At 46.6% G+C, this 27,789-nt stretch overlaps 1 protein-coding gene across 1 annotated transcript in view; it reads left to right on the top strand.

Annotated features, from left to right (window-relative positions):
• The window catches only part of LOC125704441 (receptor-type tyrosine-protein phosphatase delta-like), a 362,466-nt gene that overhangs the window by 327,905 nt on the left and 6,772 nt on the right, over nt 1-27,789 (top strand). Inside the window, 10 exon segments of the mRNA XM_048969994.1 lie at nt 1,760-1,771; nt 5,137-5,249; nt 6,719-6,760; nt 7,227-7,324; nt 11,476-11,599; nt 16,881-17,056; nt 19,850-19,969; nt 20,344-20,498; nt 25,680-25,965; nt 26,933-27,111. Of these exon segments, the coding sequence (XP_048825951.1) occupies nt 1,760-1,771; nt 5,137-5,249; nt 6,719-6,760; nt 7,227-7,324; nt 11,476-11,599; nt 16,881-17,056; nt 19,850-19,969; nt 20,344-20,498; nt 25,680-25,965; nt 26,933-27,111 (1,305 nt within the window).

Genomic DNA, 27,789 nt, shown 5'->3' with positions numbered 1-27,789 from the left:
AATCCCATGGCATTGGTCTGAGAGGCATCAGGTGGTTTGTGTCCAGTTAGAAATGCATGCCTAGAGTGGCTGCAAAGAGGTTAATCTGTATTTAATTTATGTAAGAGCTCATTTGATTGTCGCTGGAAGGAGTTTGGATCTTTGATGTTTCTCGCATCATGGGCTGCACTGATAGGCTGTGAGCTAGGCCACGCCCACCTGATACCATTAAGCCACTCCCAAGTCCTGTTATTGCCCGCCCAGTGGTTACTCTCAGTACTGCATTTATTCTCGGGATCCTCCTGCTGCTTTTTGCTTCTCATTTATTCTGATCTTTCGCAAAAAAAATGCCTTGTCCGCTCTCTTAAGGTACGGTCACGCTAGCGCAAAAAAAGAAACAAAAATCCATCCAGTGTCTTCGCAAAGTAGAGAGAAAGTGGGAGTGACTGAATAATAGGGGTTTATCGTGGTAGTTTGGGTATAGTGCGATATTTTCTTTCAGCTAATAGTGTTGCTTTTGAAAACACCATATGGCAAGGTCCATGAGGATCATGATAGCTAGCGATGTGTTATAAACAGGGTTTGATACAGCTGGTAAGGAGGTACACGTTAACTGTACGTGCCGGTAATAGTACGTGCTACCCACTAGTAGCTCAAATGCATTCTCCTCCCGCAGTTTTTTTATTATTAAACAGCGTCCCTGTCATAACAAAGCAAATGCACATAAAATAAATGTTTTCCTCCATTACACTTTTGTGAAACTGTGGGGTCGGCTCCGCCCAGGCCGCACCGGATTGGTTTAGCATCGCGAATTCCAAAGTCAAAGTTCATTACCGGAAGCGAATTTTGTCCTCGTGGCGTCAAAGTGTCTGGAAAGGAACCTTTTCCACACCCGGGCTTTCCCAAGATTGGTGCGTCCTGAAATCGGTGCCGTTTCCGGCCTTTTCCGTGGCTGCATGCTAATGATATTTTGCCGTTAGTGCATTTTTGTGGTGCCGGAACGCCGCACGGGGGGAGCAGCTGCTAATAACAAAGCGCATTTTTGAATTTCAATAGATCAGAGGATCAAAGTTCATCAGTAATTACATCCTCGACTACAGCAAATCACTGAACAGAACGAATTACTGCACTTATGTTAAATATAGCGCTAAGCACTCATAACCATCTAAAGTGCCATTTCAAACAGAGTGATCATTTTGTGTTTGTATATATCTTCTTATTTTTAAAGGGTGCTTATTTATGGAGGAGAATAACTGGATTATTAATTTAAATATATGTAATATATAGGAAATATGCGGTATCTATAGCATTTTATGTCTGGACAATTAGTCAAAAAACATATTCTGTGGACTTGAAGTGCGTCTAACCTGATTTTGTAAGACTTAATTAGAAGTGCTAATTACAGAGCAGGAGGAGTTTGAAACAAAGAAAGTGTTACATTCTCCATTTGGCAATAAACGGCAGCTCAGCATGTAAATTAATAAAAAAAAAAATACAGACACATAGTTGAGTTTTTAGAGGGAAACACATCCTTCCGGTGTGCAGCTGTGGAGAAACGACGGTCTCCTGAAGCCGCCCCAGATACTGTGAGATATAAAACTGGATGTAGTGGTGTAGCTAGCTGTTGTCTCTCGCTGAACCGTCCACAGCGTTTCCCATATCTGGTGCAGTTAAAGTAAACGACTCTGTTTTCTGCCCCACGGATATCGCAGGCTGTGCGGTGGCCATCGCCACCGTCTAACTCTCTCCTTTGTTTCCCATTCGCTCGCACTTGGAGCAGCAAACCAGACAGGTAAGGGCATGGAGAGATGCTCTCCCACTCTCTCCCCATCCAGGACCCTTCTGTGTGTGCGTGTAGGTCCATCACCTTCCAGTTCAGTTGCCCATTACGTTACATTTTCCCAAACCCCGGACCATCACCAAATGCTAATGGTGTTCAAGTGGGAAATGGGTTTCAGGCTTATGGAGGGGAATCTGTGTCTTCTGGAATCTGTGTAAGCAGGATCAGCCATCAGCCAGAGCCATTGTGATAGGATGAGAGCGTAATTGCATTAGCCTTTTCACTGATTGGCTGCTCATCCAGATGGGTGCTACACAGTGGTGGTGGTTCAAGTGGCTCTCCGTTGGTTCAGTAAAGCGCTTTGGCTGTCTAGAAAAAGCACTGTATAAATGCATTCATTCTTACATGGAGGACCCCCCCCACTTGGAATGAGAAGTGTCTGTTGTTGGTCTTCTCCTGCTGCAGAAATTACATGTATGTGCTTCCAGGCACTGCCAAGTTCCGATTGGCTGTGTTGTCATATGGTTAATAAAACAAAACAAGGTGTTTGTTGGACGACAGGCATGGAGGTCTAATGGGTTGGGGGGGGGGTGTTAATACGATAGGGTAAATGTCGTAATAAGCATATTATTAGGTCAACTTTTAAAAAGGCAGGTGAGCTGTGCGCTGGAGAAAGCTGCTGTGCACATTCGTTTGTTGAAGAGAAGGGCTAGGCTTCATTCTTTTGCAGTGCAGCTGACAGATTTGCCTGTTGTAAAAATGCATTATTCAGTATATTTCAATGCCGTTTTTTACAAAGTGTAATTATTGGGTCCCTGTCCTACGATGCAAAGTATTCATACTAGAGGAAGAGTTAATGTGTGTCCCGTATCTTGTTTCGGCTGGTTTTGTTAAACTGGGTAAAATATTTAGATTTGGATATTTTGCGGGTGAGTCTTTGCATGTCACTCCGTTCCCCATTAATACGTGCTGTCAGGCTGTCAGCACAGTGAATACAGAACATTGGCTCTGTATATTTGAATTAAGTTCTCAAATTATAGTGAAAAAGCGCCAGTATGATACTCATATGCCCTGCAGTGGGTTGGCGCCCCATCTTGAGTTGTTCCCTGCCTTGCCTCGGGGATAGGCTCTGGACCCCCCGTAACCCTGATAGGCTCTGGACCCCCCGTAACCCTGATAGGCTCTGGACCCCCCGTAACCCTGATAGGCTCCGGACCCCCCGTAACCCTGATAGGCTCCTGACCCCCCGTAACCCTGATTGGCTCCGGACCCCCCGTAACCGATTGGCTCCTGACCCCCCGTAACCCTGATAGGCTCCTGACTCCCCGTAACCCTGATTGGCTCCGAACCCCCCGTAACCCTGATAGGCTCCGGACCCCCCGTAACCCTGATAGGCTCCAGACACCCCGTAACCCTGATAGGCTCCGGACCCCCCGTGACCCTGAGTAGGACAAGCGGTTACAGAATATGGATGGATGGATCAATGGTACTTATATACCTGAATAAGGTTAAAACAACCTCTGAAAGTAGACCTCTTCATGGTTTGCTCAGTGAAAGAGAATAACATATCTTTTTTTTCGCACTTTGAAGTACAAGCTTTAATAATTTTGATGGTCATGGGTAAGGGTCATAGGTATTGTTCATTTATGACTAACGAGGTAAACCGAGTGACAGCACTGCCGTCCTTCCCGGCCCTTAATATTTGGGAATCCAAACTTGCCAAACCTTTCTGTTCGATGTAACTTAATTCCAGTTGCCTTAAGTTCCCCTTCTGTGACGCTGCTGTCCTCCTACTCGTGTGAGCATACGTGGGCAATCTGCAGCGGTCCTGAGACAGTGGGACCCACCCCTGGTCATCAGAGTCTCCGATTGTCAGGATTGTTGGGTTGTCCTCAGAAACCCAAGTGCTGTTCTTTCCTTTCCACCACCTGGGCCTTGTGATCATTTTTATCTATTGGTAATACGGGCCACACGGGAGTCACCAGGCCGCGTGGGGGCTATTTCCACGTCTAGGGGCTATTTCCACGTCTAGGGGCTATTTCCATCCACCGCTCCCGATTGCTGTTCCATGCCATTCCAATTTTAAGCTTGTTTTGCCACATTAATAGCTCCTAGTCCTGTTTCCATCTGTGTCTTATTTCAGTCGCTCGCTTCTCGCCTGCATGTTTCTCGTCTGAATTAACCATGTTACGGGACGGAAGAAGGGGGCGCTGTGGTGCGCAGGCTAGCAGTCTTGCCAATTATTTGATTTGTCACCCCAGTCAAAAAATAAATTAACGTTTGATAACTTAATTAGCATCTGGTTAAAGGCACGAGTTTGCAGGTTGCGTATTGCAGTGGGATTCAGAGAGATGTTTTGACATATTTGACAAATTTTAACTAAAATACATTATAAATCTCATACAGTGTAGTCATAAAGTTTGTAAGGAAGCATTTGTATAGCTAGTCTGGTAATAATTGTAATAATTTTTCATTAGCTAATATTCATCCACACGCCCAGTGCCACTGTGGTTCACTTGTTATAATGTTTTCATTGTAGGGATCGGCAGGCTGTTCAGAAATATCATATGATGTCATGTAGGATAGTGTTTCCCAGCCCAGTCATTGGGCACCCACAGACAGTCCACATTTTTGCTCCCTCCCAGCTCCCTGCCAGACAGTCCACATTTTTGCTCAAGGACTAGTTCGGCTAACACTGATATGGGATCCTAAGATTAAATTATTTTCATATATATTTATTTATATTTTAAGCAGATAGTGAAGTGATCCCTACATCTTTTGGTTTGTATTCCAGTATTCATTACATTTCCAGTTACTTTATTTAGACAATGCTTTTCTCTGTGACGACATACAACTGAGCAGATACCACATCGCACGCATTCATGCTGTGAAGGAGTCGAGTAGGCCAGGGACGGATTATGGGTTGTGTGGGCCCCTGGGCAAAACGTTCGCGAGGGCCCCCCCCACCACCACCACCACCACAACCACCACAATTCAAGGGCCCTTGGCAGCCAAACGCCCTCCCTATAGGGTCAGGGGCCCTTCTAGGCAGAGGATCAAAGAATGTAGGCCCTCTAAAATAGACAAACGAAAATACATTGTTGATAAGCGTTGCAAATTGTTTTGGGCTAGGGGCCCCACGGGCCCCCTGCACCCCAAGGGCCCCTGGGCAGCGGCCCCGCTGGCCCGGTCCGTAATCTGTCCCTGGAGTAGGCATAAGCGCAGCTAGGCTGAGCTTCCAGTGAACGGCCAGGTACTAGTGTAAGCAGTACTGGAGCAGGAGCTACACAAGAACCCCAGAACAGAACCTAAGAAAGCTACCATTTTGAGGTTATTATGTGATGTTGACGGTGTACCTGCTCTGCCGGGCCTTTCAGGAAGAGGGCGGAGACCGACGGCCGGAAGGGAAGCCTACCCAGCAGCAAGGAGCTGCCATCTCACCATCCCACGGACCCCGTGGAACTGCGCCGACTTAACTTCCAGACACCTGGTATGATCCCCCTTTCCTACCGCACGCACATACCCCCTCCCCCTTAAAATGCGACGGAGAGCGCTCACAAGTGACTGGGTCTAGCTGCTGCCACTAAGGTACTTGATGGCACTACTGTAGAGACGCATTAAATGCGAGCCCAAACAGATGCGAGCGCCTTCCGCCGCCGCTGTCTAATATCCTCGTTTGTTTTGTGCTTTTAATCACATGCCAGACGTTTAATTACTTCCCCGTTTACTAACACGTAGCTTCCCGGCATCACCTTGAGCTCCGAGCTCCCGCAGCATGACCGACGGCGCCGCCGTGCCGTGTGCATGGCATGACCAGATTTCCCATCCCTGCCGTGCCCATGGCATGACCGACGGCAGCATGCAGACACATCAGAATGCAAGCCTGACATTTAGTGGGAAATCGCAGCTGAATAACATGCAGCATCTGCGACAGGCAATTGGGCGGTGGGGATCCAAAGAGGGGAACGACTAACCTCCCTCCCTGTATCTTCGGTTAAGCGGTGCGTGTTATGGAGAACCCAGAGGAGGGATTCGGGGGGGAGGGGAGTCTCCAGATGATGACCTCACCCCTTACAGCCAAATCCATAAACGCAGCTGTGAACATGTTGCCGCTTTGCTTATGTGCAACTTACCCAGAATGCACCTCACCATCTCTCAGAGCACCCCATTGAGCCGCCACTGTGTTTTGTTGTTGCACGCACCTTTCGGGGCACACCTCAGCTGTGAAATTAGGCATTCTCCTTCTTCTTCGTAGCCTCGGGACATCCAGCTCCGTAGTGCCTCCTTTCTGCTCGCATTTTCTCCCCTTAAGGCCGCCGGTTTTTGCACAGCCATGCGGCAGACGGCACCTTCATTGTCTCTGTTTGGAAATGTATCTTGAGAGGCCCGGCAGTAAGAACACTTCACCTGCTCTTTGGGGAGGGGGGGGGGGGCAGCTGTCTCTCTATTAACTGATGCCCGTTTAAGTTAGCATCAAGATGCCCCCACAGCAAAACCTTCACACCGCCATGATTATGTGGGACGGGGAGATCCGGAAGCCACGCCCAAGTGATCTTGCTGGCTTGCCCTCAGCCAGGTTTACTGACAGCTTATCAAATACTCTGTTCTCAACTGCAGGCCAATCCCGCGACCTCTTATTCTCGCATGTGAAGCCTATCCGAGTCGGGCTTCCTCCGCTCACGTTCCGCCCTGCTATCTTGCTTTAAAGCAGCATTGCATCGCTGTTTATCGCAGCTGGCTCTGCATCAGCGCGTGCCGGTGCATGCAGCGTTATGACGATCTTCAGGCACCCCCCCCCCCCCCCCGCTCTTGGCGTGCAAAGCGCTGCTTGAACAAATCACCATTGCCTTCACGTGTAGCTCACGTGTAGCCCGCACACCTAATTGTGCTTTAACCTCTTTCGGGCGACAGCCTATTTCACTTCTACGAAGTTTTATATATGCCGCCATTCCTTTACAGGTTCAGGTGTCCCCGGTTACCCCGGTAGCCTCCGTTTGTCAAGTTAGTTGGTCTTGTTTATGCATACATCAGTCTCTTTTTTGGGTGTCTTTTCCTTTATCTACCTTCCGATTAGGATTGTAGCACCAACTCACTCCATCTAATCTGCAGGGTTTCCATGGCATCCATTGAAAGGGACGGGGTCTGACATGTCTCACTGTAACACTGCATTATTAGACCTAGACGTCGCCGGGGAGTCTAATCTATCTCTTTTCCCCTCCCTTTCCCTCATCTTGCTAACTTCCTCGTTGCTTTTTATGAGTAACATTTTCTTTCACAGTAAGAATTCCCACTTTGGGAAGTATGCTTGGTGACTTCCTCTGTACTTTAGGTGTTCGGATCCCACCCAGCATGCTGCCGCTTTGAGTAATCAAGCAACCTAACAAAATCCATCATCTCATTGCTACTGAATATGCACATATGCTTCTGATGAATTGTCATAAAATCCTTTCCTGCTTCCCATTCCAAGGTATGGCTAGTCACCCACCGATTCCCATTATGGAATTAGCTGATCATCTAGAACGGTTGAAAGCCAATGACAACCTGAAGTTCTCTCAAGAATACGAGGTATGTATATTTGTTACTTTTGACTTGTATTTCCCTACCCAATCCTCAGGGACACCCAGACAGTCCATGTTTTTGCTCCCTCCCAACTGCCAGCATGCCTGTGCCAGATATTCGGTGTTCCTGATTGGCTGGGAGCTGGGAGGGAGCAAAAATGTGGACTGTCTGGGGCTGAAAAACACTGCTTTAAGCCTTTGGTTTTCTCTGATATTTTGATTTGGATATCATTCGGTAATTACCAGATTCTGCTTCACATTCTAAACAAGAAATTTAGGATTAAAAGATTTTTCTTGACGTTCGTTGCTTCAAGTAAAGCACCGATCAAGTCTTGTAATGGTGTTATCTTGACTCAATCCAATTCATCAGTTTGATCCTCTTCAACGGAAATAGCCTAGAGCCTTGGGTTAATTTAAGATTAAAAGTGGACTGTATTTGGCCAAGTATGTTAGTTCAAATTTAGTATAAATTCCTTATCTAGTTTTTTCTTTTCTTTTTTTATGATAAAATGGCAGTTTCGGTGCCTGATCGAATGGCACATTCACACATCTCTAAACGACATTTTAGTTCGCCCTTTACTATCGGAGTTCTGAAAAGGTCACGGTGTCTGCAGTGTGTTGTAATCTCATTATCCCTCACAGGCAGAGCACTGCAGACAATCCATTGAGCACTTTTCGTCGGAAGCATGTCCCAGTGGTCCACAGTAGTAATCCCATTTGACGACGCCATCAGATTCGGGAGTAGAGCTTCCGGATGCTTTAGAGTGGGAGGGCTCAAAGCCAGGCACAAGCTGGTACTGTTGAACATAATTGAGGTAATCTCAGTGTAAATAAATATGAGTAGCATCAACGGTAGCCCCTTTCAGTTTAGCTGAGGAATTAAAAATATGATATAGTCATTCTTCCAAAAGGTTATTTCTAAATGCAAACTATATTGTGACTGTTTTAGAAGCTGTCTGGCAAAGCTATGGAAGAACAATGACTTGCTTTATGCTTGTGTCAGGAGGACAGTAGGTTAACAGTGGAGTGTACTGTATTACACTGCAATCCAAAGAGGTACGATCGTGGATTTATAATGGCAAAACATTTACATTTACAATCAGACACTTTTATCCAAAGCAATGTACAGTCGAGCAGGGTCAGCCTGTCAGTCACATCAAGGGCCCAGCACAAACCCACCTTATGCTTTCAAGTCGTTCTTATGAAATGCAGCCATTTATCGCTCTCCCTTTGGCCACCTTCACTATTCAAGCAAACCCGTGCAACTCGTTGTGTATCATAATGGTGGAAGATGAAAAATCAGAAGCAGTCTGTGTAACAATTAAATTATGAAAATAATTAAAATAGTAAACAAAATATTAATGCAACATTTAACTGGCAATAAAGTAAATACCATTAAAGTAAATGTAATAAATCATATCATCATTCCAAATATCAGTATTACAAATTATATTACAATAAATTGAATACATTTTTAAACATCTTTTTGCGGCTTTGTTCCCTGTTTTTGTTCCCCTGTATAGTCCTGTAAGCTCCTTGAGGAGATAAGCATTTGACATGCCAATTTGACAAGCAGGCTCTTTGCGTTTGGACAGATGGATATTGGAACCTCATTTTCAGCCCTTGATCAAGGGGCCTTTCTAATCTCGAAATTCAGCATCTCTGCACAGCCGCAGAGGCAAAGGAAACCCTCCCTAGTACTTCACATTGCACAACACAAGCTTTTACTATATGTTCTTATCCCGAGCATGCTAGTGGATATCTCAGCTCTGCAGTTATGCTACAGTTACATTTGTAGCACAGAGCTAATCTGTTGATGCTCTTAATACTAGAGCATGGAACTTCATTGCAGGTAAAGTGTTCATTTCCTGGTAAATGACGGCATTATATAAAAATCTTGGGTATTTCTGAGGTATGCTGAAACTATTCTGCAAATCTAAGAAATGTAATCTTTTGATTTTAATTAATTTTCAAATCAACACTCCAATACACCAGAAGACTACAGTTACAGTTGTGGCTGTATTTTATTTTTCTTTTTTTTTTGACACCTGTTTTATAAAAGCCCGTGTTGATTAACGACTCCGTGTTCGGTGGCCTCAGGAGACGGGAAACCAAAGCCACTTGTGCACAGGTGGCGAAGGGGCCTACAAGTAGCAAAGCAATAAAACACATCGCAGCTTCGTCCGGGGCTGTAATTATCCAGGGTGATGTTCACAGCCACACGGCGGCGTCTCTGCAGTGGCCGAAGGGTCAGGAAGGCTTCAGTGCTCCAGGTTTGGCCTGTCATTCCTGTAGAGCAATTAGCCGACAGTGCAAGGAATCCTTCGCCGTGACATAACTAGTTATTACTTTTGCCATTTTTGTTTTGGGTATGATACTGTTTGCTCGGACACGCTGACGCCAGAAATAATGTCCTCTGCGGGGAGAGACAGCACTCCCAGACATCGCGTATATCAATTACAGCGTTTTTATCAGTCGCTGCTGACTCCGCTGTTTATTTTTTCTTCCAGAGCAAGGCCACGGTTGCTTACCTCTCAGCATTAGCGCTGCATTTTTATCAGTATTTATTTAATTATTATTGTTAATTGTCAATGCTGAAGCAGAGAGGGTTGAACTGCTTACACTTCTGGGGGTCGGACACACCTGCATGAGCAATCGTCTGCTTCCAATATCCTCCATTCTTTCACTGTTTATCGGAGAAGGAATTACGTCTGGAATTGAACATTTTTATAATTTTCAGTATAGCCACCCAGCATTTAGCTGCCAGGTGGGATTGTGGGATTTCCGACCCCATCGTTGGGAAAATTGTTTTCTGTGCGACATTTTCTATTTTATTTCTGTTGGCTGATTGTTCCTCTGCAGGTTTAAAGGCAAATTCGGTGTGCTCGTTTGTCGGCGGCGAACGTTTTGAGCCGTAACGGAATGAAATCGTTCCCTAATACAGCTCTTTTTTAATAAAGCTAAAAAAACCCCAAATAACTGCAGATGCCAGAGCTCGACGAATGCCATTGTGATTGGACTTAAAGTGCAAGGCTCGGAAGCACACTGGGAATTTTCTTCCAGCCCTGTAACTCTGAAGCACTTTGGGCCGCAGGTCAGAGCACAGAAAGACCCTTTTCTTTGAGAAATTACAGAATCAAGAGCAGCAATATGAACCTGACTTATAAAACGATTGCCTGCAGTCAGCTCTCAAAAGACACATTTAATATGATTGGGGAATTAGCAGCACGTAAAAAATAAAAGTCTTCACCATCAAAATACTGCAGTACCTGATTCTCATATTAATTCGTTCAAGCCTAATGTCGTTCTTCCTATGGTAAGAGTCTTAATTATTCAATCTAAACAGATTATCTAGGGACACATAAAAGCTGACATTTTGCCATTATTATTTATTAAACGGTAAATGTTAATGCATTAAAATGGCATTCCACCGGCGCATGAGGCGTGACGGTTACACGGATCGCACCCGTTACCTGCCGGGATTTGGACTTGGCCCTTATGAGAGCTTGGCTTTCTGCAGCTATGAGATCCGGATGAGCTCATTCTTGGCTTTCTCAGACCGTCACTGCCTGTGTTTTCAGTACTCCCAAAACATGGGAGGAGGTAACGAAAAAAAGGAGAAGATACAGATTCGTTTATTATCATTAAATTCCTGCCCCTTTTGCCATCAGGCAGGAAAGCTACCACGTAACTGTCCTCGGCTGCAGAAAAGACGGACGATTTTCCCGCTTTCAAGGGGAATCGAGGCTACAGAATGTGACAGGCGCATCGGAGGAGCTAAATTTAACAGCAGTGGGCGGTTATGCGAAATGCCATTCATGCTGATGGCGCAGCAAACTCTCCGTCGAACGGTTTGAAACATCAGTGAACGTGACGTAAAAAGGGGCCTGAGGGTTCGCCTTGGAGAGTCAAACAAATATCTGCAGTTTTAATTAGGAGTTCCCTTTGATGGTACCGAAAATAAGAGCGGATGCTTACACCGACGGCAGGGCTGTAAGGGAAATGAGGTAATTAGTAATGTTAATCTTAACCACGGGAGAAGAATGCGAGAGCAGCACTTAGGGAAGGTTACAGATGAGAGGAGGCCACTCTGCACGCCCGGTTTTGAAAAGCCCTTGAGCTGATCTCCCCTCGTCTCCTCTCCCGCCCCGTCCCCAGTCCGTCGATCCAGGTCAGCAGTTCACCTGGGAACATTCCAACCTGGAGGTCAACAAGCCAAAGAACAGATATGCCAACGTCATCGCCTACGACCACTCGCGGGTGCTGCTCAGCGCCATCGAAGGTAGGCCTGCGGACGCCGAGCTACGGGGATCGGCTCCATGCTACCTGCTCCTTTTCTGGCTCCTGACTTGCAGAGCCACGCTCAGTGCTGTTTCACACTCACATGTTATTTATGCCTGCCGATCTCTAGCCATCCTATGCACAGGTGATTCCTCCCATAAGGACCCAGTATACGTCCATCTCACCCAATGCTATTTTAGGAGTGTCCCACTAGGTTATGTATACAGGAGTAATGGCTGGGGTCAAACTTCTTCATTTCTTCCAACATCCCGATGTCTAATACCTTAATCAAGTCTCCCGTCAGCTGACGGCTCCTGACACTGAATGGAATAAGATCCTCTTGGGGTGTCATCGAAAGCCTCACTCTCCTTCTTAGGAGTGAGTCAGCTGACCTGCTTTGAACCCCATCCAGGATATTGGCACCATTCTGGTGACCTGGTCACTGGGGTAGAATGGCTCATTTTTCCCCCCATAAGAATAGCATAAGGCCGCTCCTTTAGGCACCCCCGCACCGCTGTCACAGACTACTACACGTTACGGCACCAGAATGACTTTGATTTCACAGACAGGCTTTAACTGCCAATAGATATTTTTTTTTCTGTCCACCAAAATGGTTTTTGTTTCATGCTGAAAAGACCCCATACTTTAGCGCAAAGCAGGCCTTGGTCAGAAGTGCATCCATATTCCATGATTGTCTCAAGGATGAAGGAAGAATGTGATATCTTAAGAATCAGAATGGTTTATTTATCGCCCAGTGCTTTTACCTGCCGTCGCTGTCCGATGAAAATCACATACGTCCACTTTTTCCTGATTGTGCCCATTCTCCTGTCTATCAATAGGCTTTGACGTCTATTTGCCCAATGATGTTTTATAAAGTCATCTATTGTCCTAGTCAACGTGTGTTCATGAAGGTCGTTTCCTGGATATTTTACAGCGTTGATGTCAACAACGTAATATTGATATTTTGATAGCTGACTAACTAGCATAATTGTTAATTATGAATATAAATCAAGATGTTGTCGACAACGACATGTTTGTTTCACTGATAGGAATCCATTTAAAACATTAATCCATTCGCTGATGGCTGTGTAAAAATACGATTCTATTTGTGGTGCTAACGTTGTCACGTTACGTTGTTTTAGTTTTATTTCGTAAAGTACTTTCTGAGAAAATCAGTTTCTCATGCTCCCGATATAATGGAATTTTGGATATACATTTACTTTATGGTTTTGAGCAAAACAATCAAGACAATAGATAATATATAGATATGTACATAAAAATAAAATAAAATCATGTGCCTAGCACAGAAAATGAGCATCGTGCAATAAAGCAGCAGGTTGGTTTTAGCGAAAATACTAGACATTAGGTACTAGACACCGTGGCTATAAAGGGTGCATCAGGCGGGACTCCGCGTTCACATCCACGCAGCTTCACCCTTATGGGTTTTTCCCGCGCGTCTGTGATTCGCAGTCGTCTTTTAGGGGGTTGCTCGCGAAAAGCAGAAACAGATGGGACCCATTTTGCCGTGCACGCGTGACGCGGATAGCGCCGGCCGCCCTTGACGGCTTCGCTGTCGTTTGCCACGTTTCCACCGCTGCCACCCCCCCCCCCCCCTCCCCGGCTGCTCCTGCTCCCACGCAGCATCTTACCGAAAAGGAGTCGCGTCTGTTTAAGGCAGATAGCGGCCGGGCGCTGATGTTTCTTGGCTGAGGGCTGGCAGATGGAGAAATTCTGCTCTAAAACAAATTCAGCGTTGAGGGGAGGGTGGGGAAAGGCACCAGGGGGGCAGATGCTGGGGCCCTTTTTCTGTTTCTCCGCGGTGAAGGAAAGCCAGGGAAAGCTGATGAATTCCATTAACTCGGCGTAAACCCCACGCCCGGCCTGCCCGCCGGCACGCACCTCCTCCATCGCGTGTGACAAAGCAGTTGGCACTCACTGCAGGGACCCCATTGTTTACATTCCAAACACTCCGACAGATTCCCATTTCCCTCAGCCACCGGGATTGCCTGCCTATCTGCTCTGAGAATTTGCCCGTCTGAAATAAGTTCTGATGATTCAGTTCCGGTTTGCATCCCTCTGAGCGCCGTCATCGCCCCTCTCAGCTTTTCTCAGATGGGAGAAGCAATCATCTGCCTTCTGATTGGTGCTTGGTGTGGCTCCTTTCCGAAGCTATACCTTAATTACCCCATGCTGATGGTGCATTCCATTTGCCCTCGGAATCCGAGTCGGATTAAGAGTTTTGAAGCCGGAAGTGACGACATGCGCGCTCCCATTTCTCGGAGATCATTTCTTCGGAACAGCACAGAGAATACCGAGTTCAGAATCCAAGATGCCTCACACCTCCAGGGTTAGGAGATCAAATCTCAGCCCAATCTGTGCGTGTGTAGAGCTTGCATGTTCCCTCCATAAATGTGTGGGTTTCCTTCAGGTCACGGCACTGCTATTAACTCAAAACCACAATCTTCCATTTGATTTCCTGAAAAACAAGTACACAGGAATGACATTCAGGGTGTGACTGCTAGCTGCCTGAGCTCTCATCGGTGGAATGGAACGACTGAACAACACGAGGCATTAAAGAAACAAACATTCCGCAAAGATTCAGCTCGTTAGTAAAAGCCTACAGTGGATTAAGGTAATTGACAGGGAGCTGAAACGCATGCAACGGCAGTCTGCTAAAATAATAAACAGGAAAAACACAGATCAGACTAATGGCACTTTTCCAGTGCCATGGAGAACCCAGCCGTACCTGATCCATTCCTGGGCTGATGTGGGCCTGCAGGGCCAAAAGCACGACTAAGCTGAGCTGCCTGCACCACCACCATCTCAAAGTGTATGGAGATAAGAAAGAACTGGTGATCTGCGTCGATTATGAGTATCGCATATTGCGATGTAGCGATACATTCCCGATAACTCGGAACTTGAAGATTTCCAATTTCCAACCACCAACTTGTGCCATGGATTCGGGCGAATTTTGTGCGTCGACGAGGCATGATGCAGGCAGATAGGTGGACGACCCACAGGCGACTCACAGGGCAGGGGTTTATTAAACAAAAACAGACAGCACTGGGAAACACTACAAAACAACATCAGACCACAAGGGATCAAAGTAAAACAAAAGACTAATACAAATGGGTCAGGGCAACAAGAGACAGGCAGGCAGGCAACAAATAACACAACAGATATACATCAATGGCATACAGACCTTCAACAACATACAAACAATGAACCACTATGGAACTGAACAGAGGCAGGGACTTAAATACATAGGGGTAAGAAGAATAAAACAGGCCACAGATGAAAGTAATAATTAAATCAAGGGAGTGGGAAGAGAAAACTAAGACACTGACAGAAATAAGGAAACAGGATCTACCCTAGGGGAATAACAGACAGGTGAAAATCACAAGCACAGGCACAAAGCATGAAACCAAAACCAAATACAAATCACAAGACACGGGAACTAGAAAAACTGACTAGGGAACAAAATACAGAGACAGAGGGGGCAGGATTCAAATACACAGCAGAGGGGTTAACGGGTAGCCGCATGCTCAGCTCATTCAGCCATGTGGCCAATGGGGAGGAGGGGAAACACTACAAACTAGGACAACGGGGAAAGACAGGATGGCCAGCGACACCTGCTGGCCAAACGGAGAGAAGACGCAAGACTGGGACAAAACAGGTGCTCACCCTGACAACTTGAAAAAGTACAATAGAACAGTTTCCACTCACTGTCACAAGCACGTGCAGATAGGCCCGCTGGCATCTCTAAATTGTGTGTGTGTGCTGTGAAACAGGCTGATGTTCCATCCATGGTTTAACCCAGCGCTGCTACTCCAGGCCCCTCAGGACATTTATTTCATATTTTTATTTAGAGGCATCAGCCAATATTACATGCAGTCCGCTAAAATATACACCCCTTTGAATATAGAATGAAGAAAACATAAGTAAGGCATTCAGGCCAAGATCTTTCAGATCTCTGTTGATAGCGACGATTAGTCTGTTAATATAAAAGCTGAAGCTCAATGCAGCTTCCACCAGCTGCCTTTCCAACGGCTGCTGCCCCTTGTGATAAGTGAGGGTGTCAGTCTGTGACAGATCAGCGCTTGTCTTTGCTCCAGGTTAAAGGTCAAAGTGGAAGGTGCTTACTCTGTTTACTGTTAAAAGTAGCAGCTAATTTGCAATAAATAGTCCTAAATACTGTGGTTTTAATGCATGTTGATGTCTAGAATAGGCCTTCATCTATTTTGTATCTAATCTGACTCCTAGATATGGGAATGTATACAGGCAGCCGAGGGACTAATTAATTTGACTTAATGTGACACTTTTGCACAAGTCCTAGATGACAGCTGGGTTATTAAGGGTAGTTTTAGAAACACACCCTGAACAGGTGTTGGGCATCTTTGTTTCACTTTACACCCTAGTGTTTGGTTTCTCTTTCATCGAAGGGCCCCAGCATAGCCGTCCTCACATTTGCCCGTGAATGGGGGGTGCGACAGACGGCCGGTCTGGAGTAGTATGCTGAAACACAGCCAGCAAGAATTAAAACACACACATAAAGACCCGGAGGGATTTTGAATAAGGGTGTGTGCGGCGGCTCCTCGCGTGAGGGGCCCGACGTGAGAGCCATGTGGATGCGGGCTGGGCTTATCTCCGCGGACCATGCCTGGCCACCTCTCCCAGCTGTCTCTTGTAGCGCGGTGACTAGCTGTCAGGCAGCCCCATCTCTCCCAGCGGGAGAGAGTCCCCCCCACGTTAAAAAAGGGGGGAAAATAGGCAAGAAGCTAAAGGTTTCCTGAGGATCACTGCTGTGTGCCTGTGGAGCTGAGTAAAATATACTTAATCTAATTACTGCGAGTTCCTCTGTTCAATGGCTTCCAACCATGTTTTTTATTACCTTCGCGTGGTCCGTACTAAAGAACATGCCAGCAGCCGGTTGTTATTTTGTTTGTGCGTTATTAGACTCTCAAACAGCGGTGTGGCGATGAAGAAAAGGTCTTGTGAAATGCGATGTGGGAACCGTGCTTTGGCCGGTCCTCGCGAGCTGGCTCTCTAGTTCATGCTGCTGAAAGTTACAAATGTGAAAACACGGTGTGAGATGGGGCCGGTGCATGCCAAGGGCTGCCGCCGTTACGGTCGCTGGTCCGCCCAGAGTCCCGGTTTTCACCTCTCTCTTCTTTGTTTGTGTCTCTCTCTCCGGGACGTAAGTTTACGGATCCTGGAGGAGTCAAAACATAATGGCGAATGCCTTCCGCAGGCGGAACTGACCCTTGCCTTTGTTGTTCCAGGCATTCCCGGAAGCGACTACATCAATTCCAACTACATCGATGGCTACCGACGGCAGAACGCTTACATTGCCACCCAGGGGGCCTTGCCGGAGACGTTCGGCGACTTCTGGAGGATGATCTGGGAGCAGCGCAGTGCCAGTATCGTCATGATGACGAAACTGGAGGAGAGATCAAGGGTGGGCACATCTTACCAGCTACTGAAAACTGCATTTAATGGATACCGAAAAGTTATGGGGAACTACGGGGGAAAAAAATGGCGGATGATTCACGAGTGCTTGATCATCATCACTATGGGCAAGAGACAGGTTGGGGTTGAGGGAATCGGTTTGGTCTGTATGCACCTGTTGTTTTTTCACTGGACATGGTTTGAGAGACGGGAGGCATATGTCTGAGACAGACACAACATATGCTCTGTTGCCTAGGGAATGCAGAGTGGACCGGGGGTTGATACACAATTCATGTTAGGGAGGGGAGGGAGATCCATCATCCAATCACGTCCAGTACTGGGTCATGGGCCTGGAGCCCATCATAGGTATTACAGAGCATTCAGCAGGGGCATGCCCTGAATGGGATGCCAGTCCATCACAGGGCATATACAAGCACGAATAGCAGATATATAAGCAGAAGCCATTTTGATTTGTATGCCTCTGGACTGTGTGAGGAAGCCACCAAGAGCATGCAAACTGCACGCACCCAGAACATGCACACTGCACACACTCAGAACATGCACACTGCACGCACCCAGAACATGTACACTGCGCACACCCAGAACATGTACACTGCACACATCCAGAACATGCATACTGCACGCACCCAGAACATGTACACTGCGCACACCCAGAACATGTACACTGCACACATCCAGAACATGCATACTGCACGCACTCAAAACATGCAAACTGCATGCACCCAGAACATGCACACTGCGCACGTCCAGAACATGTACACAGCACACACTCAGAACATGCGAACTGCATGCACCCAGAATGGAGGCAGGATTCAAACCACCAACCTTGGAAATGTAAGGCAGCAGTGTTAAGCTTAGATTAAATACACATTTACATTTAATTATGATATGTACTATTTTCACAAGAATCTCTACTCTGTTATGATTCTAAATGTTCTTTATCTTCACAGATGCATTGTGGGTAGAGTTTGTTTAAATGTAGGCTCGCTCTGTAGACTACACCAAAAACGCAGTGATTAATCACCCGATTCCCTTATACCATGCTGTACATTCTTTGGATTTTATGAGTTCCTTGCTTCCTTAACCAGCTCAATGATTTTGTTTATGTCTTGTTTTGCATTTGTTCGTCATTTTCCTTCAGATGCCTTCTTATTTCTTCTCCAAGGCAAGACATCCTTCATCTTGTGTCGCTGGGCGTCGTTCGCTCGCCATCGCCCCTTCACTCCCTGCCATTCCTGCTTAGCCAATGACGCGCCGTTCTTAATTTGTCGCATGGTCTCCTAGCTCATTCACTTTCGCTTCATGCCAGAATTAACCATTTGCCAAGAGAATGCCAAGGTTTAATCACGGGGCATGTCATCCAACGATCTTCACCCAACACTTCCCACATGCTACATGCTAAATGCTAATGGTTGCTACACCATACACAGAATGTAGATCTGCATAAATATGCTGTCTGGAATAATCAGTCACCAGCAATACTTGTGTTAAACACAGCAACTACTCGCGTTAAACAGCAAATGCATGATGCAGTAAAGAACGCAAGTTCCTTGTTGTCTTTCTTATTCTGCCATGTAAGAATAGCTCTGAATGTTTAATTACAAGTGGCATTGTTAAGCAGAGGACAAATCGGCGATCCAAATTAATATTTCTTTTGCGATTAGCTAAGATAATCACAGTGGACTAAAATGGTTTTTGTTCCTCTCCAAATTAATCTTGTGATAGTTATTTTGTATTTTTGTTTGGTATTATAATATGGAATGGATTTATGAAAACCAGACAAGGCACTTTGGAATAGCTGATAGAGCCTGATTGGAAAGCAAATGCTTCCATGCTTTGCTTTGCTTGTTGGCTTCACTATTTCTTTTTGGGTGCATCTTCTTGTTCCTGTTTGTGGAAATTTACGAAGGTAGTGTTTACATTTACTCTCTCAGGTCTATTTGTGGTCTATTATTCAGACAAATTTGGTGTTTAAACTTGTTAGTTTATAGTGTTTACTTACAAACAGAAACAAACGATCCATTGGCAGTTTTGCTGGTTCTGTAAAGTGATATTTAGTTTTATATAAAGTAGGGAAGCTCTTTTAGGAGCAGACAGTTGTGTTATGCATAGTTTGTTGCCTGTGTCTCGTAAAGATGACAAAGTTATCGTAAAGTTACCATATACGCTACGGCTTGTCTCATTTAAATTCACATTTAAGTTGAGCGTACTTCATTTGACCCTTATCCCCAAGTGTAGGATTTAAATTTTGAGAGTCTCTGTAGAAGTTCGACGCTTCCCCAATCTGGCTGTTATTTCCCCAAATCATTTCTTCATTTCTGTTTCATGTTGGGACGGGGGGGGGGGGGGGGGAGTAATTCTGCAGTGGAGCAATGTTTACTGCTGGTAACAAAGCAGAGTAATCACAATAAACCAGCATCTCTTACCAAGTTTGCGACGCCGCAGTGGAGATTGTAATTATACAGTCTGTCATGCCAGTATATATAACGCTGTCTGCAGATCAGTGGAAAGTTATAAACTGATTCCTCCCCTGTGAAATTGTATAAATCAGCAGAATACAGTGTTAGGCATAGCAGGTCCCCTTATTTCTCACACAGGAATTTTCCATACTTCGGTTAAAAGCAGTGTCTTTTTAGCTTGATTTACAGAACTGTAGATAAAATGAGTAAATCCGCAATGGGCTTTATTTTCTATTTCCAAATGGAACGGCTCATAAATTTTCATTGCATTGCTGTGTGTGTTTTTTTTTGGTTCATTTTCTCACTGAAAGTTTCTTTTTCAGGTGAAGTGTGACCAGTACTGGCCCACGAGGGGCACAGAGACTTACGGGCTGATCCAGGTGACCCTGCTGGATACGGTGGAGCTGGCCGCATACTGCGTCAGGACGTTCGCACTTTATAAAGTAAGCGCCCGGCCCCGCTGTGTGACAAGAGCTCCTCAGTGCGGCGCCTGAATCAGAGCGCACTTCGTTCTTTTCGGCATTTTCTTTTTAATGATGTCGTCGTGGATCCTGAGCCCGGTTAGCGTGTGGTAGCGGCTCTTCGCCCGCGTCTGCACGTCCGTCCGGAGGAGCGGTTCTCACCTGTCAGCTGTGTTGGGGAGCGGTGTGTAGTTCAGTGTGACCAGCAGGTCATGGGATCAAATCCCATGATTGACAGAGTGATTTCCCTACTGAGCCCTTGAGCAAGACCCATATTCCCCAAATACACCATTTACACCCCACTTTGGATATATGCACCTTCTAAATAAATATAAAACATGTTCCTCTCTTGGCAGAATGGCTCCAGTGAGAAGCGGGAGGTGAGGCATTTCCAGTTCACAGCCTGGCCCGACCATGGGGTACCTGAGCACCCCACCCCCTTCCTGGCCTTCCTGAGGAGGGTGAAGGCCTGCAACCCGCCTGACGCGGGGCCCATGGTGGTGCACTGCAGGTGAGCAAGTGGGACTGGGGCACGGTGCCCTTCACATGCCGCAGTTGGGTGGGGGGGGCGGGGGTGCTGGTTTACTGGTTCTGCACTGGTGCAAAGAGGGTTTCTGAGTCATGTCCTTGGATGGTCTTACCCATTACCAAACGTGTTCGATGCCCTAGCGCAAGGACGGCGATAGCACTCTCGTTCAAGGTGATTAACCCGAATTGCTTCATTAGTTCCGAGAGGGAATTGCTCTTGTACTTTTGTATGCGTAGGCATTCTGGATATTTCAGTGAAAATTCGAAGTGCCGAGCGGCTGAGTGATGCTTTTGGGCGGCGCATCCTGTACTCGGTGTTATCCTACTGGCCGTTTGCTAGACAGCAGCCCAGGATGTGATCCCACCCGTCCGCATCTCTCTCTCTCTCTCTCTCTCTCTCGAGTCGCCACCGCCTCGCCTCTTCATCATGCGTGTGGGGTGTCTCACACCAACAGTGATAAATGCCCAGGGGTAATTATATCTAAAATACATAAAGCGGCAGTACTTAGTGCAGTAAAAGACATAAACAGCTCGAATCCCAGCAGTGCAGAGGGAGAGGGAGCGGAACAGGAGATGGCAGGCTTTTCCCGGCAGACAGTCAACAAAGTGCCCGCGTCTTACAGGCAGACTGCAAAACTTGCCCGGGAAAGTGTGAAAAGGGGGATTACCGAAGAATTGAATTACCACGTGCAGAAGTTAATTAGAGCTAGCAGCGGAATCAGTTTAAATTGAAAATCCCGGTTTCTGTGCCCACGTCGAATGCGGGAATTAATGTCACACCGCAGATTGGAAGTTTTAATTCCCTTCCCTCGCATCAGATAAACGGCAGCGGAGCTTAAAATCACTTCATCCGCCGTCCGTTTAAAGGAGCCGCTCTGACGGGCTTTTCTCCACCAAAATTTTACGCGACCGCAGAATAGTCGGACTTATCGCCGCTCCAGTTTTACCCTCTCAGATTCGCTAGGTTTGCGTCATGTTGTGTTACGTTAAATGGGACAAAGTCTACAATTCCGGATCAGTTTTGAAGAAGAGACTGCATTATACAGTACCGCATATTTAACAGTCAGCATCCTCAGGTAAAAGATTAATTAACTACTGTAGCTAAGCAGTTGGCGGAAGTTGTGTTTTTCATAAATGTGTTTATCTCCTTAGAAAGAGAGCAGCCAAGCAGGATCTGTTTGCCATGAACTCTTTGTGGCTTTTGTTGTAAATGCGTTTCCTGTACGGAAAACTGGTTGTATACAATGTTTCATAAAGGTGTTCCATGCTGTCCCTATACAGCAATTCTACTTTGCCAGTGACAGTTCATTAAGCAGTGTTACTTAGCGAGTTTTGTTAAAGAGTCATCCCTTCACACATAGCACTCCCGGGTCTACAGAGGCGCGACGAGTGACGTGTAGGGCCCAAGGGCACCGCTAAAATGGTACGAGTCGACATCCCGTATCTTCCTGCCACCGCATTTTCTACAACCTCTCAGCTGCTAATTACTGTTATTAACAGGAACTTTTTAATGGGCTGACTGTTAAAAGCAGCATTTCAACATCCAGCATTATATAACCCGGATTGCGGGGCCTAATAGAGAGGCTGTTGGTGGGACATATATATATATATATATATATATATATATATATATATATATATATATATATATATATATATATATTACATATATGTTACACCCATAGCAGACACACATGTATGATTAAACACACAGGCAGCAGTAACAAACACTGGCATTAGAATGGAGGGCCACACAGACGAGGTTAGTGACTATTAACTTGGCAACATCACAGGATGAAAGAGCTTGATCACCTTAACATCAGCTGATCAGCCTACCTGAATGGGAGCAAATCCCCTCACCTTCTCATGGGAAGCCTTTCTAGAAAAGTAGGGGACCAGCTTCATCACAGCCTTTGATTTTAGAATGTCAGACAAGCTTGAGTCCGCATACTTTTGGCCATATACCTTATATCTGAGGAAGAGCCTTTCTCGGCAGGCCTCCTCCCATGGTTTACCCACAACAGCAGGCCTTTGAATGAAGGCCCGTTTCTTGTTATACGCGTATTCAGTGTTTACACAGGGAGGTCAGATTAAATTCAGATCAGAAATTGGCAAAGGAGACGTCGACTGCCTACTCACGGAGCAGTTCGTGAGAGAAAACCAGCTTTGGACAGGGAGATATTTTATCCACGAGGGGAGCTCTCTCTTACACGCAGAAATCACCGGTTAATTCGAGATCCCCGCTGAGACTGGAGGGCTACATGATCACACATGGTCTCCACTGTCCCCGGCACTACTCAGGGTTGGTAACAGTGATATCACAGACACGCTTCGCTGTCTCCATGCTCAGCTACTGAAGATTCTGGTCAATGAGCTGCAACCAACAGAACCCGCTTCAGAACCATTAAATGAAACGGTCCGTCTTGGAGTCTCCAATTCACAAACACTAACTTAAATGCACTCTGTGATCTATTTATCAATGTCCTTGTCTCTCTTCAAATGATCTTGACATATGTGCTTGTATCCACCTGTCCTGTAAGGGAGGTTTTTTGATGTTCTTGTATTAATATGGGCGTTTATCACAGTATGACTTGAGACTTGTAAGCCATGCCGGTTCTGGCATAGGTAATCAGGTGACCCCCCCCCCGAGTGAACAGCTGTTTGTGATGAACTGTGGAGGCGAGTTACTGCACAGGAAAGGAATTCAGCCATCTGCGGCAAGTCTGAACATAATTTTATGACCTTCCTACGGGACGTAGCTTGATGTTTTCGGGTCTCGCTTGCACATTCCTCAGAGGAACAGAATGGGGGGGCGAAGGAGCCAGTAAGATCCCCTTATATTAGAGTACACCTCCTCTGTGTGACGCCAATGCACCGTTACATAGGCTTGGGTGGTATTAAAGTAATATGGCATACCATGGTATTTTGGGTATACTGCGGTATTTTGGGCATACTGCGGTATTTTGGGCATACTGCGGTATTTTGGGTATACTGCGGTATTTTGGGTATACTGCGGTATTTTGGGTATACTGCGGTATTTTGGGCATACTGCTGTATTTTGAAATCTTTGGAAATCTTGGTGATAAAATTGCCTCCCTCCCCACGTTTTTGTCTCCCTCCCGCAAATTTTGTCATGAGGACCACCACGGGCAAGATTTCAAAATAAGAGACTAACGTCGCTTTTGAGAATACCATCAAAATATATCACGGTATAACACCTGGAAGGTATGATGGTAGGAAAAATCATAAGCCACCCAAGTCTGACCTGAAGCCTGATGCGTTTCTGGCCTCTCGTCTGGCCCTGAGCCTGCTAACGACACGGCCGGTGTTCGGCAGGGAGGACAGTCTGGGATTCACAGCTCCTTTGGGTTTAATTGTGGGCGATGCATTTGTAGAGGTGGAAAATGAGCATTCATTGACATGCTCAGTGAGACGTTCGGGAGGAATCAGCCCACGTCACTGTCCACAAGGTGCGCCGGCATTTGGGGGGCGTCCCAGCCTGGCTTCAGCACTGTTTCACATGAGCTGCACCCTGCATGCCTCACGCCAAGAGTGATCCATGACTGCAGGCCCCTGTGTCAGCAGATTGGTGCTCGCCCCATCAGACTGTTAACAGCTGCGTCAACTGAAGAGCCGCCACTATCCCGTTATCCCCTCCTTAAACTCACTGCCCCCCAGCTCCCAAAAGCCTCCGTAGCCTTGCCGCTTGTCACATGGTTCCCGCTTGGTTTATTCATATTTGACCCAACAACCACATGGCGCCCAGCTAAAAACACGACACCAATACCTGCACTGACATGTGCAGACATACCCGCATAATGCATTTTTGTTAATCATACGAAACGATCCAGACTCACTGAGTGATGACTTCATTTAATGACTTGTGTATGGGGGTGATGTGTGGCTTAGCGAATGAGGCCTCTGTGGCCCTGTGATCGGATTGTCATTGGTTTGAACTCCATCCTCAGCAGAGTAGCTCCATATCCTTTGTGCCCTTGGGTAAGTAACTTGTCCAAATGTCAGATAGTGGCTACTTTAATGTTAGGATTCAATCCGGAAGTATATTGTTCTGTTTTCCTTTGTTTTCACCAAGCGCCTGAATTCCTTATTCTTGAGTTGTTGTTTCTGCGATTTTGACTCGTGAATTTAGGCTGAGCTCTGCGGCAGTGAACCAGCAGGTCCCGGAAACCTCCACATGACCCAACAGCGGATTTAGCTCCATCGTGGTTTGGGGGGGGGGGGGGGCTGCTCAGTGCTGAGTTGAAGCAGTCAGGGGTCCCCCTTAAACGCAAAACACGTGGAAGCTTCCGGCATGGAATGGCTCCCGCATGTGTCTTTATTTTCATCCAACGGCCGGCTTGCGTCATGTCGCAGGACGTTAAGCAGACGTCGCCCCCAGAGAGCCACCCTACCGCCGTCTGGTAAATGTAAAACAAATGCCGCGTGCGAGCGAACGTCCAGAGAGCACCTCGCGGCCGTGTTCTTCTAACGCAACGAGCAACCAATTTCATTTTAAAAGCTGGCCTAACATCTAGGCAATAATAGCGCGAGATCCGTAGCACCAGGAGCGGAGCTTACCCAGGGAGCGGCTACGTGTGTTCTCTCAAACCGCTCCCCGATCAGGCTCCCGGATTACATGTTCCCCGTGAAACCAATTAAAATGGAGATGTAACTTCTCAGGGACGGAAAAGTAAGTTTCCGTATGATATGCTTCTAAACAAGCTGACTCCCCACACCACTGGAGCCAAAAGCCAGACATCCAAGTTAGCCAGCTTCAGCTGGGCGGGGGAGACATAACAGTATGATAAAAGCCTAGAGCTCATTAAAGGTTCCCATTTAGTATCAGATTTTGAACATTAGTACTTTTTTTTTTACTTGAGATCTATTTCCATTTAATGATCCCATACCTTGGTAAAAAGTAACAGTGTACCATAGTAGAGGTCATCCATCACTATGTCCCCTGCTTCTTTACTTTAGATTTAGTGTGATAATGTCTTTCTCTGACTGTTCATTTGAGAGAAATAAAGTACCATTCATTCCTCTGGAAGCATACGGCGTCCGCTGTAACGTGCAGCGTGTTAAAATAAATTATCTGTCTGTATTTTCCTCTGCCTGGTAAACGGTAGTTATGGTTAAACGGGCAGTTCGTTGTTCACACTTGCAGCGCCGGCGTGGGCAGGACGGGCTGCTTCATCGTCATCGACGCCATGCTGGAGCGGATAAAGCATGAGAAAACCGTAGACATCTACGGCCATGTGACTCTCATGAGAGCCCAGAGGAACTACATGGTGCAGACGGAGGACCAGTACGTCTTCATCCACGACGCCCTGCAGGAGGCGGTGACGTGCGGCAACACTGAGGTGCCCGCCCGCAACCTCTACGCCTACATCCAGAAGCTGACGCAGATCGAGTCCGGGGAGAATGTCACCGGGATGGAGCTGGAGTTCAAGGTAGGCGCCTCGTCTCGGTCAGGCTGCCCCAAGCCTCTCCTCTCTCTCTGTGTGGACGGCCATGGGGAAGACGATTCTAGAACAGAAGCGGTCAGGAGCACTTGGGGAGTTCACAGTAATGGGCAGGTCCTAGGAGTGCAAGTGCAGTTAAACCAGCACAGAAATGAGAGATGCCAAACCTCTACAGCCGTCAAAGGCTCTCGCAACTGCATCCTGACAGATATTACTTTGGTTCCAGCTACTGCTATTCGGCAGAGTCCCACCCGCCCCCCCACCCCCACCCCTAAATTTATTTAGTTATTTATTTGATAGAATCCAAAGAAAAATAAAGTGTTCCTGCTGGTCAGTCATTTATGGTGAAAAACCCATGTTCCCCACATCCCTGGGGAACGGGGCCCTTTCACTGCACACTCCGGGCGGGGTTCCCCATTCACCGGAACCGTGCCGGCTGCAGAACCCGGTCCACTATTTTCACACTGCAAGAGAATGTTAAATTCTGCTGTTCGGCTCCAGCCTTTTCCTGGGCCATAAATTGACTTGTAAATTTTGCAAACCGTCAGGCCATTTCTGAGCCTCTTGCCGACGCTCAGGTGAGACGTGGGATTTGCAGTCGGCATTATGTGGGTGAGGCAGCACTTACATCACAGTCGGTCCTTTCACAGCGGCGTCTTTATTTGTGGTAGATTTTCTCCACTGTGGATTGATGCAGCACTGGAATAATATCCCATTGTCTCACATTTGTGGAGTCACCACATAGTATAATCTGCACTGGTGATTCCTCTGGCAGCTGCAGCTTTTCACGTGACGCGAATCCATGACGTCTTCCCACCCTCTCCCGGTCACCCCGTCTTCATGACAGTTACGCATGACATCCGCGTCCTTCAGCATCGCAAAAGCATACGAACTAATGGCGTCGCTGTGTATTTTGCCCCTCCCCCTCATGTGACTTCCTCCCTGCCTATCACAGCGTTTAGCCAACACTAAGGCTCACACATCCAGATTCATCAGCGCCAATCTTCCCTGCAACAAGTTCAAGAATCGCCTCGTTAACATAATGCCATATGAGTCCACGCGAGTGTGTCTACAGCCCATCCGAGGGGTGGAAGGCTCCGACTACATCAATGCCAGTTTCATAGATGGATACAGGTACGCTCCCACTGCTCTTCCTTCGCTTGACTGCTCAGATGTTTTTCTGATTGATGCATCCAGCAGTCGCTAATAACCCTGTTCTATTCTAAAAGCACATGCTCGTTTCGCCGGGCTTAGAGTTCGTAGCTGTGTTAGTCTCCAGATAAACGTGCACACAGTTCGTGATCAGTCACCGAACAGCAGGCCAGGTAAACAGGGGTTCGCTGTGCATTTGTTTGCTCTGACAGACGATGTTTCTCTGCTGTAGAAGAAGGCAAATCCTCAGCGATGTCTCAAGTCAATAAATCTGCAGGTCTTAGTTTCCTAATGTAGTATGTGGCTTTTAAATGAATTGCACCAAAAATTCACAAATATTGATAAATCATATTGATTGGTAAATATTGATTGATAAATAAATGCCCTCCTTCACTTTATTGCAGTCACTCACACATGAGCGCGCAGAGACACCTACCTATCTGCGCATGCGCTAACACGCACACACACACTTCAGGATTGAGTCACTTGAGAATCAAAATTCTTTTAAAATTGGGCTGCTTTTTTTAACAATTTCTCATTCGAAAATTCCATGCAAAAACTCACATGATATCGTCACTGGCTGAAAAAAACTGACCGTGTTGCAAAGTCACCTGTCATGCACCTGATCCCTACATCGCTGTTCATCCAAACTGCTGATTA

This window comes from Brienomyrus brachyistius, chromosome 12 (assembly GCF_023856365.1).
Source record: "Brienomyrus brachyistius isolate T26 chromosome 12, BBRACH_0.4, whole genome shotgun sequence".
NCBI lineage: Eukaryota > Metazoa > Chordata > Actinopteri > Osteoglossiformes > Mormyridae > Brienomyrus > Brienomyrus brachyistius.
The sequence above is the reverse complement of the archived record's forward strand: the minus strand, read 5'-3'. Positions and strand labels throughout refer to the sequence as shown.